This window comes from Lampris incognitus, chromosome 4, assembly GCF_029633865.1.
Source record: "Lampris incognitus isolate fLamInc1 chromosome 4, fLamInc1.hap2, whole genome shotgun sequence".
Taxonomy (NCBI): domain Eukaryota; kingdom Metazoa; phylum Chordata; class Actinopteri; order Lampriformes; family Lampridae; genus Lampris; species Lampris incognitus.
Window position 1 is genome coordinate 70,407,438 of NC_079214.1, and position 20,000 is coordinate 70,427,437.

Consider the following 20,000-nt stretch of genomic DNA (forward strand, 5'->3'; position numbering starts at 1 on the left):
AAACAAATGCACAAGGAGATGTAGGGACATTTAGACATTGCATTACATTACATGATGAACGAATGTAATGTAATGTAATACATTGCGACAGGGAGGTAACATGAGGGGATTTCTGAGAAATGGCTCCCTATTTAGAGACACTACAAACTGTCTCATCACCAAAATCCACTAAGATGCGAAAGTGCACAGGTTATGTTAACTTACTGTTAAACAAAGAAAGGAAATCAGAGGTGAACAGAAGTTCCATCTGAGTCTGATTTGTGCTTTGCACTTCGTGAATTACATGCCATTTAAACTAATTCGTATACCATCCACTGAATGTACTACTACTACTACTACTACTACTGGCTGCTCCCGTTAGGGGGCGCCACAGCGGATCATCCATTTCCATTTCTTCCTGTCCTCTGCATCTTCCTCTGTCACACCAGCCACCTGCATGTCCTCCCTCACCACATCCATAAACCTCCTCTTTGGCCTTCCTCTTCTCCTCTTCCCTGGCAGCTCCATATTCAGCATCCTTCTCCCAGTATACCCAGCATCTCTCCTCCACACATGTCCAAACCATCTCAATCTTGCCTCTCTTGCTTTGTCTCCAAACTGTCCAACCTGAGCTGTCCCTCTAATATACTCCTTCCTAATCCACTTTACCATACTACTAGAGGTACCCGGCATTGCCCGGAGAAAATATTCTCAACAAAACAACCAACACGATCTGATCTTTACGATATAATCAATGATGAAATACAGGATAATTTATGGTATGATACATGTGATCAACGAATGTCGAATAAACAAATCTTATTAACGAAAATTATCAAATGTCATAATTTTCAATCCATTCATCAAGCTTCTTTGCCAATGTGTGTATTAATCGCTCGGCGCTCATGCGCCTCAACGTAAATATACCACGTTGCGTGCGTGTCTTACTATTTGGCACTAGGATAGAAAGCTTTTCTGCACTACTAGTTCTGGAGGCAGCTACATACAACTAGCCGTGTGAGAAATATGGAGAAGAAAGATTTACTCCAATCGTTTTAAAAGTTTGTCCTTGGGCTTTGTCGATGGTCATTGCAAAATATGGCTTGTAGGGAAACTGAAGTCTGCGAAACCGGAAAGGCAGCTCCGAGTCAGAGGGAATAAGGGGTATCCAACGTATGGCACTGAATATCCAAAAGACGCCATATGTTGCCACGAAAGAAACACAATTTCGCATATAAATCAAAAATGTTACTTGGTTTTTGAAATATTTTTCAAACTGTGTAATCCTTGGAAAGTGCTGATTGTAAAATACCTTTCTTTTTGTTCTACAAGTATTTCTGGAGTTTTAAGCGAACATACAAACATACACTCTTGCTTTATATATATAAAATACATATATATTGTACCATCCACTGACTATACATCACAAAAGGGTTAACCTTAACCTTAGTAGTAAAAAAATAAAACAAAATACTGGGGACAACATAACACAGTTGCAGTAAAACTGCCAAGAATCCACTGGTTGCTCCATTGTAAACTGAGTGGGTACCAATTACTCTTGCAATAATGACCTTTTGGTCATTTTAATACAGATGAATAGTTTCATTTACCCTTCCACGGCAAAAAAAAAAGCTCCCAAAATGGCTTTTTTAAAATTTTCTCTGCTTTCTCGTATTCACTTAATTTTGTTTGTAGCATAATCTGGACCAGGGAATCCATCTTCAGGACCTGCTACAAGAAGACCTTTACTGGTGCTGTTTTACTGCCTCTACTGCCTTGCATATGGTGGAAGAATCGTGTTCTCACAAAAGTGTTCTGAGAATAACACCTCCAGGAGCTGGACAAGAAAGAACACAGAGTACGTGAGGGGATAAGCTTTAAGAATTTAGTGTAAGAAATGGTAGCGCTCAAAGAGTGGGGAACTTCTTGAAAAGTGAGGCCAGAAGGCAAGCATCAAAAAAACTTAATCAATTATATGATTCCTTTATACTCAGAGGTAATTAAAAGTAATATTAAGAATTAAAGCTATAGTGATTTGTGGGCAGGGTAACATCCTTGTTAGAGACTCTCCTGTATCTAAAGGATGTTATGCCTTATTCCAGTAATAGCTATACGTCACAAGTTGATGGCTGTAAACTGAAGATACTTATTTTCCAAATTATTTCACCAGCATTTTATTCAATCACTGCGTGGAGAGGATACTGGCCCGAAGCCCCTAAATCTACAATATGCTGCTGCCATCTTTGCACCAAACAGTCTTCTACTTGTTTGTAGAGCATCCTTTTCTTGTGTATGTATGTGTGTGTGTATGTGTGTGTGTGTGGGCGTGTGTGTGTTTCTCCTAACAATCCCTCATCTCTTCTCCATGGAAAATCTCCAGGGTATAAGTCCACACAACACTCTTCACACATTCTACAGTGATAAGCCTTGTGTGTGTGTGTGGGGGGGGGGGGTGGTGGGGATGATGTCACCACTAACCAATAATAATCATCCTGCATCACTGCCATCCTCTTCATCTGAGGGTTGCCTAGCAACACTGCAGCTTTGCCCCTCAAGAGCTACGCCCCCAGCCACTGGTGTTGCGTAAACAATTTACCTCTCTTGTCCCTGTAATGGATCTGATCACCGTGCCAGCTCCTGCATCCTTAAACTGCTTCCTCACAGCACCGATCGCTCTGCACTCCCACATTTTGTTCAAATGCACTTAGACCTTTGTCAACAGAGCAGATTTAAGCACTAAATATATTCAAAAAAGTATGAATATGAACTTTAATAAAAGCACAAACCAAGTGGCAAAGCCATAGTTTAAACCTATGTGATCTGCACTGTTCAGTTACCCTTCACGAATATTAGCAGGAATCACACTCGGAGGATTTTATAAGTGCTTACGAATCTGGACAACAGTTCAGTGGTTTTGACATTTAATCAGAAGCTGTTGTGCTTTTAATTACTTTGCAGTCAAACTTCCAGACTGTGTTTTCCTATTTAAGGTGAGGCTTGCAGAAACAAAGAGGCACTGGTTGGAGCTAACACAGCAGAGCACACTGCTGCAAACCAGCCTGTTTACCAAGAATGTTCAAGCAAACAAACAGACAAATTCAGTTCACACATTAAAAAAACTCTCTCTCATACACATTTACATCTAGCCATCCACATACACACAGTAAGAGCTGCCTGTGACAGGAGATGGGACAAACCGTCACACCAGCTGGGACTCAAGACAGTGGTTATAAAGGAATCACTCGACAGGTTACATAACCTGGCAGGATAATAGTCCCATTAACCAGCCTGTGCCTGAACCAACCAGATCCTCAGGCCATGTTCTCTCCTGCTTTACAACAAAGGTTCTCATGTTTCAAGAATGTTCTCGAGTTAGATTTATTCAGCTGACCATCAATCCATATTATAGAACAGACTTTTAGTAGTGCCTAATGGCACTACTAAAAGTCTTTGTGTTTATGTGTACTAATCTGGTGAAGAACATCTTGCAGAGTTGCAATCTTTGTCAAATTTAGTTTGAAGAACATAGAGAGCACCCAACAGTAGCCAATAAACTGTTATTACCTTTGTATACGCCTTTATAAACACCTTTGTAAACACCTTTGTAAATACCTTTGTAGACACACCTTTGTATTGCCTTTGTAAACAGCTTTGTAAACACCTTTTTAAACGCACATTTGTAAATACCTTTGTAAACAGCTTTGTAAACACATCTTTGTAAATGCCTTTGTAAACGGCTTTGTAAACACCTTTGTAAACATCTTTGGTTCATGGAGTACAGGACTGCCAGACAGGAGGAGTGACAAACATGATTTCCATCCATCCATCCATTATCCAAACCGCTTATCCTGCTCTCAGGGTTGCAGGGATGCTGGAGCCTATCCCAGCAGTCATTGGGCAGCAGGCGGGGAGACACCCTGGACAGGCCGCCAGGCCATCACAGGGCAATGTCAATATTTCTAAAAATAAAAACAAAGACTGTCTGTCTATTCTTGAGCTTTCATGCAGTTGTAGTTTTACTTGTAGAGAAACATGTTTGTCCTGACAGGATCATGTATGTCCAAGTCTACAGCCAACAAGTCATTTGGTTGTTGCTCATTATTTTGTATTAGTCAAAAAGGAAATGGATGACGAAAGGGTCAGAAAGAAAATCTCCAGAAATTTGTTTTATTTTTGATGCCGTTTGTTTTTTCTTGGTTTTACTACAGGTGTATTAACTGACTATGTTTACATGCAGTCAATAATCTAATTAAGGATTAAGGGCTGAATTAAAATGACAGTCTAATTAAGGCATCTACATGTGTTTAATTAATACGATTTCCAAATGGTCTCAGTTTGCAAGACTCGTTTGATACTTGAATTATGGAACATATGTTGCATGTGACCCCACTTTCAACATTGTGTTCGAGGATTTTTGTGAAATGTTTATATTTTTGTTTTTTTCATTTGTCCAAAACTTTTAGTTATCAAACTCTTTCATTTTAATGAGCATGAACATTGTTTCAGTCCCAATCCAGAAATGAGGTTGTTAACTGCTGCTCACAAATAAGAGGAGGGACCCACAGCTGTACTGTTGAAGTGCTGGCTACCAGTATCAGTACCCAAAGATTTAGAAAAGGTACCGGCATGCCAATTTTATCATGGAGAATATCCTGAAGAAAGCAAAAGCATCTAAGTAAACAACGCAAAAAACAACTTCAACAAAAATAACAGAATCAATATTAAACATAGATTGCCAATGTTCCACAAGTCCTACACCAAAACGCCTTAAAAAAGATTATATCTACAATCACAATTCAATTTGATATCTAAAAATAAGGCAGAGCACTCATTACGCCATTTTCGTGGTTTTTATTATGAGTATAGAGTAAAAGGGAGTAGACTGCTTGTTAATCAATTAAAATGACAATCTGCATCTCGGCTTATAGCTCAGGGGAAGAACCCTGGTAATAACCCTGGTAATAACCTGGTGAAAGATCCTAAAGAGATTAACAAAATTTTTACATCATTTTACTCCTCTTTCTGAAGTACCAGCAGCCAGTTCCAAAATGATAAAAAAAATTAAACAATTTAAATATTCCAACAATTAGTGAGGATCTTGCCTCAGATTTGGAGAGGCCAGTAGGTCTGGCAGAAATTGTTACAGCTATAAGGTCAATGCAGAGTGGGAAGATGCCGGGTCCAGATGGTTATTCTACCGATTTCTATATTAAGTTTGTTGACAAGCTCTCTCCTCTTTTGCTTAATATGTTCTAAGACTCAATTGAAAAAGGTCAGCTACCTTCGACACTCAGTCAAGGATCCATATCCCTTCTACTTAAGAAAGACAAGGACCCCACTAACTGTGGATCCTTTCATCCTATCTCACTTCTTAGTGTAGATGTCGAGATCATTGCAAAAGTGTTTGCTCTCCATTTAGAATCAATTCTTCTAAATGGCATCTGAGGACCAAACGGGCTTCATAAAAAAAATTTTTTTTAAATCAGCATTCATTCTCAAATATTTGTAAACTTTTAAATATCATCTACTCTCCCTGCAACAACTCTTCTCCGGAAGTGGTCATATCCCTAGATGTGGAGAAGGCTTTTGACCAAATTAAATGGGGTTATTTATTTACAGTACTTGACAAATTTGGTTTTGGCAATAATCCTATCGCATGGATCCGTCTTCTCCATTCCTCACCACAAGCTTCAGTCTGCACTAACTATAAGGCCTCCGCTCTTTAATTTCTCTAGGGGAACTTGTTAGAGGTGCCCCCTATCCCCACTGCTTTTCGCTACAGCCATTGAACCACTTCCCATAGCACTACGGACTTCACCATTATTGCAAGTGTGCGAAGAGGAGGAGTTGAGCACCATGTGGCTTTGTATACAGATGATTTACTATTCCTTGAGGATTTTGGGTCATTTTCTGGGTACAAACTAAACTTTAATAAGCATGAATGCTTCCCCATCAATGAGAAAGCCCTACAAATTCGACAAGCTTCAATGCCATTTCACTTATCCTATTCAGGTTTTAAATATCTTGGTATTAAAATTACTCGCTTCCTCTCCTATCTTTACACAGCAAATTTTCCCCACTGCTAAATCAAATGAAACTTGATTTCAATAGATGCAGTAGCCTTCCACTATCATTAACTGGTAGAATCTCGTCAGTAAAAACAAACATTCTCCCAAAGTTTTTATGTTTTCAAGTGTCTCCCTATATTCCTCCCTAAAACATTTTTTCACACAATTAATCAAACAATAAGCCATTTTATTTGGGGAGGCAAACACTTCAGAATCAGCCATACTCTTCTTCAACAAACCAAAGAAATTGGTGGCTTAGCTCGCCCCAGTTTTATCCATTACTACTGCACAGCGAATATACAAAAAATATTATTTTGGCTCCATGCTCTGGAATGTAGTTGGTGCTCATTAGAGGCTCAATCATGTCGCTTGTCTTCAGTTCCAGCATTAGTCTTTCCATCACCTCCCTATAAAACCATCTCGCTACACCTCCAACCCTGTAGTACTTTCTACTTTAAAAATATGGACCCAATTCCGACGTCACTACAAATTCAAAACATCATCTCTATTAGGACCTGTCACCAACAATCATCTATTCCCTCCTCAACCCTTGACTCTACTTTTTCTCAGTGGAAAGATGTAGGTCTACAACGTTTTAAAGATTTATTTCACAACGACACATGTCCCTGCTTTGATGAGCTACATAAAAAATACAATTTATCTCGCTCTAATATGTTCAGGTTTTTTCAAGTGCGCAACTTTATACATAAACAATTTCCTTCATTTCTTTCTCTTCCACCCCGACTCGCTTGGGAAAATATGTTAAATCCTGTCCACCCTGCTCAAAAAGGGTTAATATCATTCTTGTATGAGAGCCTCTTAAGCTCAGAAAATCATTCAACTCAGAAAATCAAAGCACACTGGCAGAAGGAACTAGATATTGAGCTAACAGATGACTGTTGGGAGGGAGTGTTAAAACGGGTTAACTCCTCCTCATCATATGCCAGCCTAACACATTCAATTTAAGGTTTTACATAGAATCCATTTTAGTAAATCCAGGCTTGCTGAGCTATATCCAGGCTTAGATCCACGGTGTGACCATTGCTCTCACTCACCCGCAGATCTGACCCATATCTTTTGGTCATGCTCTGTCTGCACTTCAAAATGATTGGTTTCAACACCCTTTCAGATGTCTTAGGAATCCCCATTGAACCAAATCCACAAATCGCCATCTTTGGAGTACCAACAAATAATTTGTTCTTATCCTTGAACAATAAACAAAGTGATATTATTGCATTCATATCTCTTCTGGCTCGCCAAAGGATTCTTTTAGCTTGGAAATCTCCCTCATCACCATCACATTTCACATTCTGGGTGGTTAAAAGATATGTCATATTTAAACTTAGATATCTTTAAATATACTTTGAGGGGATCAAAAGAATGTTTTTACTCAAAATGGCAGCCTTTCCTTTCCAATTTCAAAAACCTGTCTGTATTACCCTCAGAGTAGAGATCAGATGGTGATGAGAGATCTGTCCTAATTCTATCAAAAATACGCTGAATGTGTCATTATTCATCTGTACCCTTGCAGCTTTGGCTGGCTTTCTTACTTTTTACATGTATTTTACAAATGTACACTGTTTAATCAGTGTAAACCCGTGAATCTGCTATGAACAGATGAGACTGAGATATGGTATTGTCATTTTATTTTCCCATACTCCTAAGGCATTGGGGGGGGGGTTATCTGTTGTTTTGTCTGTTCTGTTTGTTTTGCATTTTTTCTAAAAATATAAAATATGGACACATTTGTTACTATTGGATACTGTATTTGCACCTACGCCTCAAATAAAAAATACTTTTGAAAAAAAGAACGCAAAAGCACTGATTAATAAATATTTGCACCGGAGTTATGAGCATGTGGCCTACATTTCTTTTTTGTTTTTTCAATTTCCCCCCTTTTTCTCCCCAATTGTATCTGGCCAATTACCCCGCCCTTTTGATCCATCCCGGTTGCTGCTCCATCCCCTCTGCCGATCCGGGGGGTGGTGCCCCGACCGACCAGAGGAGGCGCTAGTGTAGCGACCAGGAAAAATACCCACATCCGACTTCTCACCTGCAGACATGGACAATTGTGTCTGTAGGGACGCCCGACCAAGCCGGAGGTAACACGGGGATTCGACCTGGCGATCACGTGTTGGTAGGCAACAGAATAGACCGCTACGCTACCCGGACGCCCCTGGTCTACTTTTCTAAATCTTTGTTTACTGTCACTTGCCATGTTGTCCTGTGTTTCCAGGTCAGCAGCCACTAGATGGATTTGGTGCATGTGCACAACCAGTTCTCCAAAAGAACTCTAGCTAAGGTATACACAAAGGTGTGTAAGGCGAATGCCTGACAAAAAAGCTAGCTGTTAAACACATTAAGCTTGCATCTATTTTAGACTTGAATTTCACTAAGAAAGTTTGTTTACATGGCAGTTGAAATAATCACATTTATGTCTTAAGCGCATTGAAATTGAATGTTTAACTTGCATTTAAACACATTGAATATTGTTTTCTGAAGTAAAGCAGTTGAGTCCAGGCCTCACAGGTCAGAACTGTTGCAAAATCATTTGTTAATTTCATTGAAAGTCTATCAAGAGATATACTCCGAATGGGCATCCCTAATTTACAGCAAATTTACAAGAAATTCACAGAGAGTAAAAAATGCAATCTTCCCAGCTATTGCCCAGCGGAATTAAATATGTATTCGACATGTTCTCACCATGGGCAAAGGTCCTAAGTCAAAAGAGACGTTATAAATAATGAATAAATCATTTAGTGTGTTTGATTCTCTTTCACACAGTGATGGGCAATTCTGTACCTGTCACTTCAGTTTGTTTTTTTTTCCAGATGTGATCTCAGAGACTGGTTTTTTTAAGACCACATTTCTGTGTGACCCTAACTGTAAAACTGTCTGAAAATGGATGACATACACAAAACATAACATATATAATATCCTCTAGCCCTATTCAGTTAAATCTACATTATTTTATCACACTTTCCCTCACCAACTATTTTCATTATTAGTATGGACATTGTGGTTGGATGAACACCTGTCTACACAGAATTCTGATCACAGAGCAATTCTGACCCCTTCCATATCATGTGTTCAATGTCTACAACCAATGTAGACACAATCGGATTTTTGTACCAGATCTGTCCCTTTATGCACCTCGGCGTGCTATGAGAAAGAAAGTCATGTTGACACAACTAGTGTAAGTATGGGCATAGCAGTGAAGCCATGTTGGCCTGGTTACTTACGTTGAGAGTAGAGCAGAATCTGGATCTCAAGCAGGGCGCAAGTGAACAGCTGCAGTACGTTCTCCACCCCGAGCAAATCAAAGATCTCACGAATCTCAAAGTCAAAGAGTGGCAGCTCAGACGTGCTAGGTCTCTGGCACACCACCGGTCCATAGACACCAGAGAACTTGAGGGAGCGTCCTGCGGGTGGCAGCGGCACCTCATAAAGGATATTGTAGATGTAGCTGTCCAGGGGGAGGGGTGGAGGCTGAGGGGATGTGACGGCTTGATGGAGTTGCTGCAGAACTTTCCTGCAGGCCTGGGCAAAAGCCATGGGTGCGATCAGGCAAATGCACTTGGACACATAGAGTGTGTCGCGGCTGATGTCATAGGAGTTGAAGCGCTGCAGGCGGGAGATGGCAGGTGCAGCATGGAGTGTGGGATGGGTCGAGGGTTGCTGGTGGGAAAGGGTGTGTCGTTGATCTTCAGGGCCTTGCGGGGAGGTGGGTGTGTGCAAGATGTCATACTGCTCTGCATTGTGCATGTGGTAGAGGGTCTGCATTGCACTGCAGATCTGTTTACTGGTCACCTCCTCGAAGAAGGTGAGGGCAAAGCCGTAAGTCCGAGAGCCATCCTCTCTTGTGATGATGAAGGAGTGGAACTGAGGCTCCCGGAAATCCACTTGCGTCCGGAAAGCCAGACCCTTTGGCATGCACAGCTAAAGAAGAAGGCAAGAGAACATATGTAAGGGTAAGAGAAGAGATGGAAAAGAGAGAAATTAGAGAGAAATTAGCTAAACCATCTTTTAGCAAACCCGCGCAGGAATGAACGGCAATTAAGCACACCTATTATCCATAGATGCCCGACCAACAAACCAAGTGCAGCATCTAAATCCCCACATTTTTATCAGGGTGAGCAAACGAAGGGTTTTTATTTGGATGAAAATTTGACCTTCAAAGGAAATGAGAGTAAACTTTTTTTTTTGTATTTTGAAAAATAACACGTTTCATATCATCTCATCAATGTTCCATATGTTGCTTGATCTGAGCGTTCCCCTTTAAAAAAGTCAAAAGCGTCCTCTGTTGAGAGACACAACAGACAAAGTTGGGTTAAATTTGGTCTACTTTCCTTATCTGAGCTTAGTCAAACAGTTATAACCAATAGCAATTGTTTTTGGCCATAAACAATTTCAGTATCCCCCTGTTGGCACTGGGCAGCAAAATGAAGCTGTCCTGAGAATGTTAAACTAACAGCTGAGCTGGACGTAGTGAAGAAAGGCTGTATTCAGAAAATAAGTATTAAGTAATTAGTAGTATTTGTTAGTAATTAGTAGTAATTAGTATATAAGTAATAAGTATTTTTTGCCCAACATGAACAAATGCCCATGCAAAGTATGATAGCGTCCCCGTTTTGCAGAAAGAATGAGTATGAGCTTGCGAGAAGACAACAGGCTCTGGCATTTGCAACTTTTTTTGTCCTAAAAGAAAAGGTAGTTGTGATAATGACAGAATTTTCATCCTGGGATTGACTAATGTTGCTTCACTGAAGTTACTTGGGACATCATTGTTGGTTTGATGTGTTGAAAGAGAGACAGGGGAAGACAGTGGCATTGATGAGGCCAGACAGGGGCAGATGAAACAAAGGTTGATAAGAGATCCAACACAGACAAAATTATTGAAAAGGATAAACACTTAACCAGCTTACACTTACATTAGATGTTAGGTAAAGCAAAGTTCCCCCCACCCTTTCTCTTTTTCGTTTACAAAAGGCTGGTAAAACATAAATGCTTAGTGTACAAAAAGGTTTTTGAGTTAGTACATATAGCATTTTAGAAGGTATTATAAAACAGTAACTCTGGTTTATGTGTTTTGTGGACTTGGAGAAAGCTTAGGACCGTGTACCCTGGGGCACTCTGTGGGGGGTACTGTGGGAGTATGGGGTACCGGGGCAGTTGCTACAAGCCATCTGGACCATGCATAACCCAAGTGAGAGCTGTGTCCGTATTCTCGGCACAAAGTCAAACACATTTTCGGTGGGTGTCGGACTCCACCAAGGTTGTCCCTTGTCTCCGATTCTGTCTGTGATAATCATGGACAGGATCTCAAGACAGGATCAAGGTAAAGTGAGGAGGGTGTCAATTTTGGGAACCTCAGAACTGCATCTTTGCTCTTCGCAGATGATGTGGTTTTGTTGGCTTCATCAGAACGTGACCTCCAGCCCGCACTGGGGCAGTTTACCGCTGAGTGTGAAATGTCCGGGATGACAATCAGCACTTCCAAGTCTGAGGCCATGGTTCTCTACCGGAAAATGGTGGATTGCTCCGTCCTGGTTGGGGATGAGTTGTTGCCTCAAGTGAAGGAGTTCAAGTATCTCAGGGCCTGGTCACAAGTGAGGGTAGGATGGAGCGGGAGATTGACAGGCGGCTTGGTGCAGCATCAGCAGTAATGTGGACTTGGTACCCGACCGTTATGGTGAAAAGGGAGCTGAGCCGGAAAGCAAAGCTCTCAATTTACCAGTCAATCTTCGTTCTAACCCTCACCTATGGTCATGAGCTTTGGGTAGTGACCAAAAGGGTGAGATAGCGGATAAAAGTGGCTGAAAGGAGTTTCCTCTGTAGGGTGTCTATGCTCAGCCTTAGAGATAGGGTGAGGTGTTTGGACATCCGGAGGGAGCTCGAAGTAGAGCCGCTGCTCCTTCCCATTGAAAGGAGCCAGTCGAGGTAGTTCGGGCATCTGATTAGGATGCTTCCTGGGGCCTTCCTTTGGGGGTTTTCCGGGCACGTCCAACTGGGAGGAGACCCCAGGGTAGACCCAGAACTCGCTGGAAGGGCTACATGTCCAATCTGGTCTGGGAATGCCTTGGGATCCCCCGGGAGGAGCTGGAGGGCGTTGCTGGGGAGAGGGACGTCTGGAGGGCCCTACTTAGCTTGCTGCCACCTCAACCCGACCCCGGAGAAGTGGGTGATGATGAGATGAGAAGTCTAGTTTATCTGGCTTTTGACTTAGAATGGGTTTCACTTCTATTTAAAGAGACCAAATCAGCTGAGTTTCCAGTTCCCTACAGTAGCATTTGGGACAACTAAAGAAATGTTAGACACTATACTGTGCCTTATAATGCTATAATGCATATTGTTCATTTCAGTCCTCATCTAAAGTCTGCCATAATGGAAATATTCATAGCTTCATGGCTAGAACTGAAGGAATATAATGTTGGGAGGGGAAAACACAAATCAGGCACCCATGATGGTATTGGGTGACCCTGTTTGTAGATAAGCAATCCAACTTCACTGGTATCACTGATACAGGATATGGGGTAAATAGTACACCAATGTAGATACTCTACCATGCCAACTGCATCCTGGTCAAATGGGTTCCACTCAACGTTCTCAGGGTAGTGTGCTAGAACTTTGGATTTGAAGGTTCTCCGCAGGGGGCTCTGCTCAAAATTCTCACCTGAAAGAAACACAAATGAAGAATAGGAAGAAAAAAGAAATAAAGGGAGATCAAGACAGAGGTCCAAAATAGTAACAGAGCAACAGAAGAAAACAGAGTCAAATCAGAAGTAAGCCTGAGACACAAGGCACACCTCCAGAGGAAAGAGGAAGTCAGCTTATTTGTGTTCAGAGAAAGCCTGTATTGGTCATATAAAGCTGTCAACTGGATCCTTTTCTGAATAACAATGTTTAAGAACCCACAAACAAACAAACACGTGGTGAATAATATTCCATTGTTCAAATGTTCAACATAAATGATTTTATCAATGCAAAATGAAAAAAAGGGATCCGATTAAAATATTGAAAAGGTAATGCTTATCGTGACAGCTTCAATGGCAATACATACAAAGCAACCCACATAATCAACTGAAAGAACATATTTCCCAAGCTGATTTGAAACCACAGTGAAGCAGAAGTGATGCACACGCCAAGGCACAATCTAGAGTCATTCAGAGTGTAGGGAGGAGAATACACACTGAGCAAGCAACACCAGTGCAGGCAGCACCGGGCGCGCCCGTGTAGAAAAACAGAAGCAGTGATTGTAAAACATTGACTTGTTCAGTTGCTGCTGAAGGTTTTGATCGAGGGGGGTGGGGGGGTGGGGTCAGAGGGGCACAAAAGAAGAAGGGCAATCTCCACACCTGTGCAGAATTATATCATGAAAACTCAGAATTTGAAAAGAGAAAAACAAAAAGGAGAGCTGTGAGAGAAGGGTGTGTAAGATTAAGTACAAGCTGTGCAAAAGTTAACGAGGGGGGTGGGGGTGGGGCAAAGGAAGGAGGGTAAATGGGGCGGGTGGGTGGGGGGGTTACCTTCGTTTGCACTCGTCAACTTTCCTCTGGCCCCATCTCTGAATTTAGTAGCCTCTATAAACTGGCATAAAGCTACACAACAAATGAAACAAGAGTATTAATGAGGTTTGCTCTGCATGAGTAGCGCATCACTTCAAGATGTCAGCACAAATGTTTCTTCACAAAGCAGAGTCCTGCTCTCTGATGGACAGATGTGTATTGGCATGTCTTCGTGTCTGTCAGGTGAGCGTTAAAATTCAGGAAAAGCTGATGGGCTGACAAAAGAAGGTCATTTATTTACAGGTATCATAACTTTGACTCTTTCAGTTCGCTAATCTATATTGCTCTGACGGGCTCATCCAGCAAACCAACCTGGTATGAAAGAAATACCTACAACAATGTGAAAGTTAAATTAAAGATCAAATACAACACAGTTTTAGCAATGGAAGATGACAATGTTAGTACAAGGCTTTTACAACACCCTTTTTGTAACTGAAATGTCTCGTTTATTGTAAAAACTTGTTACGGGCAAAGGTGGATTTCAATGCGGGTCAAGCATTAGCATTAGCATTAGCTACAGAAAGTGTGCAAAGTTTCAACAAAGATTTTACAGTTTGACTCATATTCAAATATGGAATTTATTGAATTATGATCCTCTTTTTTGGGGGGGCTTTTCCCCCCGTTTTTTTCTCTCCAATTGCATCCGGCCAATTACCCTACTCTTCTGAACCGTCCCGGTCTCTGCTCCACCCCCTCTGCTGATCCCGGGAGGGCTGCAGACTACCACGTCTCCTCCGATACATGTGGAGTCACCAGCTGCTTCTTTTCACCTGACGGTGAGGAGTTTCACCAGGCGGACGTAGCACATGGGAGGATCGCATTATTCCCCCCCCCCGTTACCCATCCCCCCTGAACAGGCGCCCCGACCGACCAGAGGAGACCCAAGTGCAGCAACCAGGACACATACCTGCAGAACATGGCTGTTCCCAAACTGTGGACACATCTGCACTGACTGGGGTTGAATGAATCAGATTATCTAACATTTTGAAAGGAAAAAGGATTGCCTAAAACAAGTGTGGTGCTCGTGTCTACTGTCATCTATCTACTGTGGTGCTAGCTGAACACCAGCCACACAGGAAGATGTCTTTCCTTTTTAGTGTAAAATGATTAGGAAAGGCTGACATTTCAACTAGAAATATCCTGGTAAACTCGAGCATGCACATACACAAAGCATACGTACAGCAAGAGGAAGCTATTTGATGCTGCTTTTTTCTCTCTGCACCATGGGAAGAATCCCGGCTTACCCCAGGCCTGCCCTCACTCACACATTAGCAGAGTGTGTGCTGTGTGATAAATACCCCATCATCTTTTTTAGTCATATCAGGTCTGTTCCAGAGTTTCTCTGAGGCTGACATGGACTGTCAGATCGGAATGTAGGCCTTTTTCTATTGGGTGCCTTTGAAAAACATGCTGTTTGGTCCAAGAAGAGCCAAAGATAACATGGCTTATCTTTCTCATTTATGCTGCGATCATGACTCGTGTAGACTATTTATGCTGCGATCATGACCCGTGTAGACTATTTATGCTGCGATCATGACCCGTGTAGACTATTTATGCTGCGATCATGACCCGTGTAGACTATTTATGCTGCGATCATGACTCATGTAGACCATTTGTGCTGCGATCATGACTCATGTAGACCATTTGTGCTGCGATCATGACTCGTGTAGACTATTTATGCTGCGATCATGACTCGTGTAGACTATTTATGCTGCGATCATGACTCGTGTAGACTATTTATGCTGCGATCATGACTCATGTAGACCATTTGTGCTGCGATCATGACCCGTGTAGACTATTTATGCTGCGATCATGACTCATGTAGACCATTTGTGCTGCGATCATGACTCGTGTAGACTATTTATGCTGCGATCATGACTCATGTAGACCATTTGTGCTGCGATCATGACCCGTGTAGACTATTTATGCTGCGATCATGACTCATGTAGACCATTTGTGCTGCGATCATGACTCGTGTAGACTATTTATGTTGCGATCATGACTTCCATAGACTATTTAAGACTAACGAAGTGATTATTTACATTGTGTTCACTTGAGGCTGATGAGCAAAAGGTGTCTAATTATTCAAGTAAGACATGACATCATTTGTCGGTTATGCAAAAGTCTTGTTTTTGTTTGACAAATCGTTTGTGAACCTACCAGGCAGTCAACAGATGTTGAGTTGAACCACATAAGCCTATTATACCATAGATTGAAAGTACAGAGAAGGCAAACAGGAAATCAGACCCTCAAGGATTAACTGCCCTAATCTTTTAATTACCATCATATACAGACTGCCCTCAGGGCAGAAACTAGCCCAGAACATAGTACATGTAAGGAAGACATTTAACTAGATTTAGTCATTAGTATAGGACAGTCCTGCAAAGATGCAGAGGACAGGAAGAGATGGAAACCGATGATCCGCTGTGGCGACCCCTAATGGGAGCAGCCAAAAGTAGTAGCAGCAGCAGCAGCAGCGGCAGTAGTAGGAGTAGACTCTGTAAATTGTGTAAACACATCATCCATCGCACGTTGTCCGTCTTGGGAGAGAGATCCCTCCTCCGTTGCTCTCCCCGAAGTTTCTTCCCTTTTTTTCTCCCTGTTAAAGGTTTTTTAGGGAGTTGTTTCTTATCTGATATGAGGGTCTAAGGACAGGATGTTGTGTTGCTGTAAAGCCCCCTGAGGTAAATTTGTGTTTGTGATGTTTGGCTAAGCAAGGAGAGTTGACTTAGCTATTACATTTGTAGTTGAGGTCCTTTTGTCTATAAACCAATTGTAGTGCTAATAATGGGTTTCGTAAGTCTGCATTTAACAGAAGTCTGGACCCACCAGGCCTGGACTTCTGTCAACCACAGCATTGAAGTGCAGACCAGAGAACGACACAGAAAATACTGTGAAGGGGAAATAATGTTTAAGTCTTATAACACTGCCTCGCAACGAAAGAGTGGAGGCCTCACCATTCAAGAGGCACTAAGTAAAGCCAGACTGTTGATTAAGAGCAGGCAGTAAGTTTCTTGGTCAAACAGAGCAGACCAGCACTGAGCACTTACTCTCCTCATGTCAAACACTTCTGAGACATGAGTCCAGAAGAGAGGGAAACTGCCCCCTAACTAAAGACGGAAGTTTTCAACCAGGGTGAAGGAAAGCAAAAGCAGAAGTTGGGAAGTTTCAACAACATCTACAACAGATGTTATATGTATAGCAGCGGAAAGAAAGGAAAAACAAATCAAAAGTCTTAGCAGCTGGGCACAAATAATGGACTATCTTATCGGTTTAACAGTGAAAATAACATTATCTTGTGCCTGATACACCCTCCATCAATTAAAGTGACTGTGATTAACCCCAAATAAAGTTCAGCTGTTGCTGTAGGAGTTCCCTGGCATCTTCTTGGTTGCGTCCAACTGCAAAAGCCATGGTCCACAAAGATCTTACGAAGCATGCACGGGATGTCATTGTTGAACGGTATCGAACGGGAGAGGGGTACAAAAGATTTTCCAAGGCAGTAGATACACTATGGGACACAGTGAATACAATATGGCACAACAGTGATATTACCAAGAACAGGACAGCCCCCCAAAATTGATGAGAAGAAAAGGAGAAAACTGGTCAGGGAGGCTGCCAAGAGGCCTATAGCAACATTAAAGGAGCTGCGGGAATTTCTGGCAAGCACTGGCTGCTCCCTACATGTGACAACAATCTCCTGTATTCTTCATGTCTGGGCTGTGGGGTAGGCTGGCAAGACAGAAGCCTTTTCACACACAAAAAAACCACCCAAGGCCAGCGAAATTTCGCAAAGAGATATATCCAGTGTCCCAAAACCACGTGAAAACGTGTGTTACGGTCCGATGAGACCAGGACTGAACTTTCTGGCCACAATTCCAAAAGGTACGCTTGGTGCAAAAACAACACAGCACGTCACCAAAAGAAGACCACACCCGCGGTGAAGCATGGTGGTGGCAGCATCATGTTTTCGGGGTTTTTTTCTTCGGCCGCAGCTAGGGCTTCAGTCAAGGTGGAGGGAATCATGAATAGCTCCAAATACCAGCCGATTTTGGCGTGAAACCTTCAGGCGTCTGCTAGTAAGCTGAAAATGAAGAGGATTTTCAACTTTCAGCACAATGACCCAAATCATACATCCAAATCACCAAAGGAATGGATCCGCCAAAAGAAGATCAACATTTTGGAATGGCCCAGCCAGAGCCCAGACCTGGATCCAACTGAAAATCTATGGGGTGAGCTGAAGAGGACTGTGCACAGGAGATGCTCTCGCAATCTGACGAATCTAGAAGATTTTTTGCAAGGGAGAGAAAACATTGCCAAATTAGGATGTGCCAAGCTGGCAGACCCTTACCCAAAAAGACCGAGTGCTGTAATAAAATCACAAGGTGCTTCAAGTATTAGTCTTAAGGTGTGAACACTTATGCAACCAGGTTACTGTTTAAGTTTTTTATTTCTACGCCAAGCGGTGGCCTTGTGAGGATTATATACGTTTGGTGTTGTGTGTGTGTGTGTGTGTGTGTGTGTGTGTGTGTGTGTGTGTGTGTGTGTGTGTGTGTGTGTGTGTGTGTGTGTCCACAGCTTATCTCACACACTACCGGACCTGTCAGCCCAGTATTTTTGTGCACAGTTATGACCGTATGACCAAGAACTTGTCATAGGTGCGGTGATTCAAAACCTTAGAAAAACATTTGTTCTTGCTACCGCCGCTCCCCCTCTTCATTCACTCTCTTGCTCGCTCGACCAACACTGCTCTCTGTCACTGCCCAATCTGAGTCAACCGTAGATGTGAGTCATGCATGTACGCGGTTGACTTAGATCGGCTAGCGACAGTGTATGAGTCTTGAAAGTAAATGAGAAATCGGTCGTATTTGGCAAGTGGGCAAATCATTCACTGCTGATCTCAGCACAGGACAAACACAAAAAAAAGCACAAAACAGACATAAGGAGGAGCACAGGATGAATAAAAAATAATAACCTCTTTTTATTTTCATAACAGAATAAAGCTGGGTACACCGTTTACGGTCGCACATAAGAAACTCACTTCTATGGTTGCCCTAGATTGAGAAGCGACACGATCAACCGTTATTAAAAGAATTTTACAGCTTCCACTAGACTGCAGTCAGAACACAGTGCTGCATGTCCTGTCGCTGCCTGATCCGAGTCAACCATAGCTGTGAATCATGCATGTGTGAGGAGGCGCTAGTGCAGCGACCAGGACATATACCCACATCGGAACACAAACATATCTATAGCTCTGACAACGACTCCAAAGAGGATAAATATCTGAGTCTCATCAGCAGCCAGCCAGACTAGCTTGGTCTAGTCAGAAAGGCAGGAACTGAGGAAGCCTCTTGGATGAGAGGCGAAACGTCTTCACGGATATATACCAAGTCCAGTTGCACTTGATTCAACTCCTTTGGATAACCATGACCCGGATGAATGAGAACATTCACAGACATACCCACATCCGGCTTCCCACCCACAGACACGGCCAATTGTGTCTGTAGGGACGCCCGACCAGGCCGGAGGTAACACGGGGATTCGAACCGGTGATCCCCATGTTGGTAGGCAACGGAATAGACTGCTATGCTACCAGGACGCCCCCATGTTACTGGTATGTTTTAAAGGGGAGGTTTGAAGCACGAACAGGAGAGCTTTATGGGCCAGTGGATTCTCTACACAGATGAACCACCACGTGCTGCAGCAGCTCCACCCTCATCGATTCACCACCACATGTTCACTGGGAGGACTGGAGCAGAAGCTGCCACACACTCAGGAGGCTGTTCAGCATTTGAATAAGTGCAGCTTGTGTGTGTGTGTGCACCCATTCCTCTCAACTGCCTGTTTTCCTTCAGCGGCATGGCAAGGCAGCAGCTCATGCCAACGGAGTCCTGAACCTGCTTCTGAACTGAGCTGAGGGAAGGGCTGGGTCAGGAGGTCTGCATCTGTTTCTTACTGTATCTAAATCACACCACTACTTATTTACATACAGAGTGTAAAGATCTACAGACACGTGATACCTTTTTTTTTTTTTGATTTTTCTCCCCGTTTGTATCCGGCCAATTACCCCACTCTCACTGCTCCGCCCCCTCTGCTGACCCGGGGAGGGCTGCAGACTACAACATGCCTCCTCCCATACATGTGGAGTCACCAGCTGCTTCTTTTCACCTGACAGTGAGGAGTTTCACCAGGGGGACGTAGTGCGTGGGAGGATCACACTATTCCCCCCAGTTCCCCCTCCCCCCCGAACAGGCGTCCCAACCAACCAGAGGAGGCGCTAGTGCAGCAACCAGGACACAAACCCACATCCGGCTTCCCACCCGCAGACACGGCCAACTGTGTCTGTAGGGACACCCGACCAAGCCGTAGGTAACACAGGGATTCGAAC

The 20,000-nt window shown here is 42.7% G+C and overlaps 1 protein-coding gene across 2 annotated transcripts in view; it reads right to left on the reverse strand.

Moving 5' to 3' along the window:
- Nucleotides 1-20,000, reverse strand: part of dennd5a (DENN/MADD domain containing 5A) — a 99,455-nt gene that overhangs the window by 59,667 nt on the left and 19,788 nt on the right. The window contains exons 2-4 of one of the 2 annotated variants that reach the window (XM_056278160.1): nt 13,574-13,645; nt 12,611-12,720; nt 9,290-9,986 (exon numbers count right to left, since the gene is read on the reverse strand). In XM_056278160.1, the coding sequence (XP_056134135.1) occupies nt 9,290-9,986; nt 12,611-12,720; nt 13,574-13,645 (879 nt within the window). The remainder of the gene's footprint in view (nt 1-9,289; nt 9,987-12,610; nt 12,721-13,573; nt 13,646-20,000) is intronic. The other variant, XM_056278161.1, reaches the window with a different exon arrangement.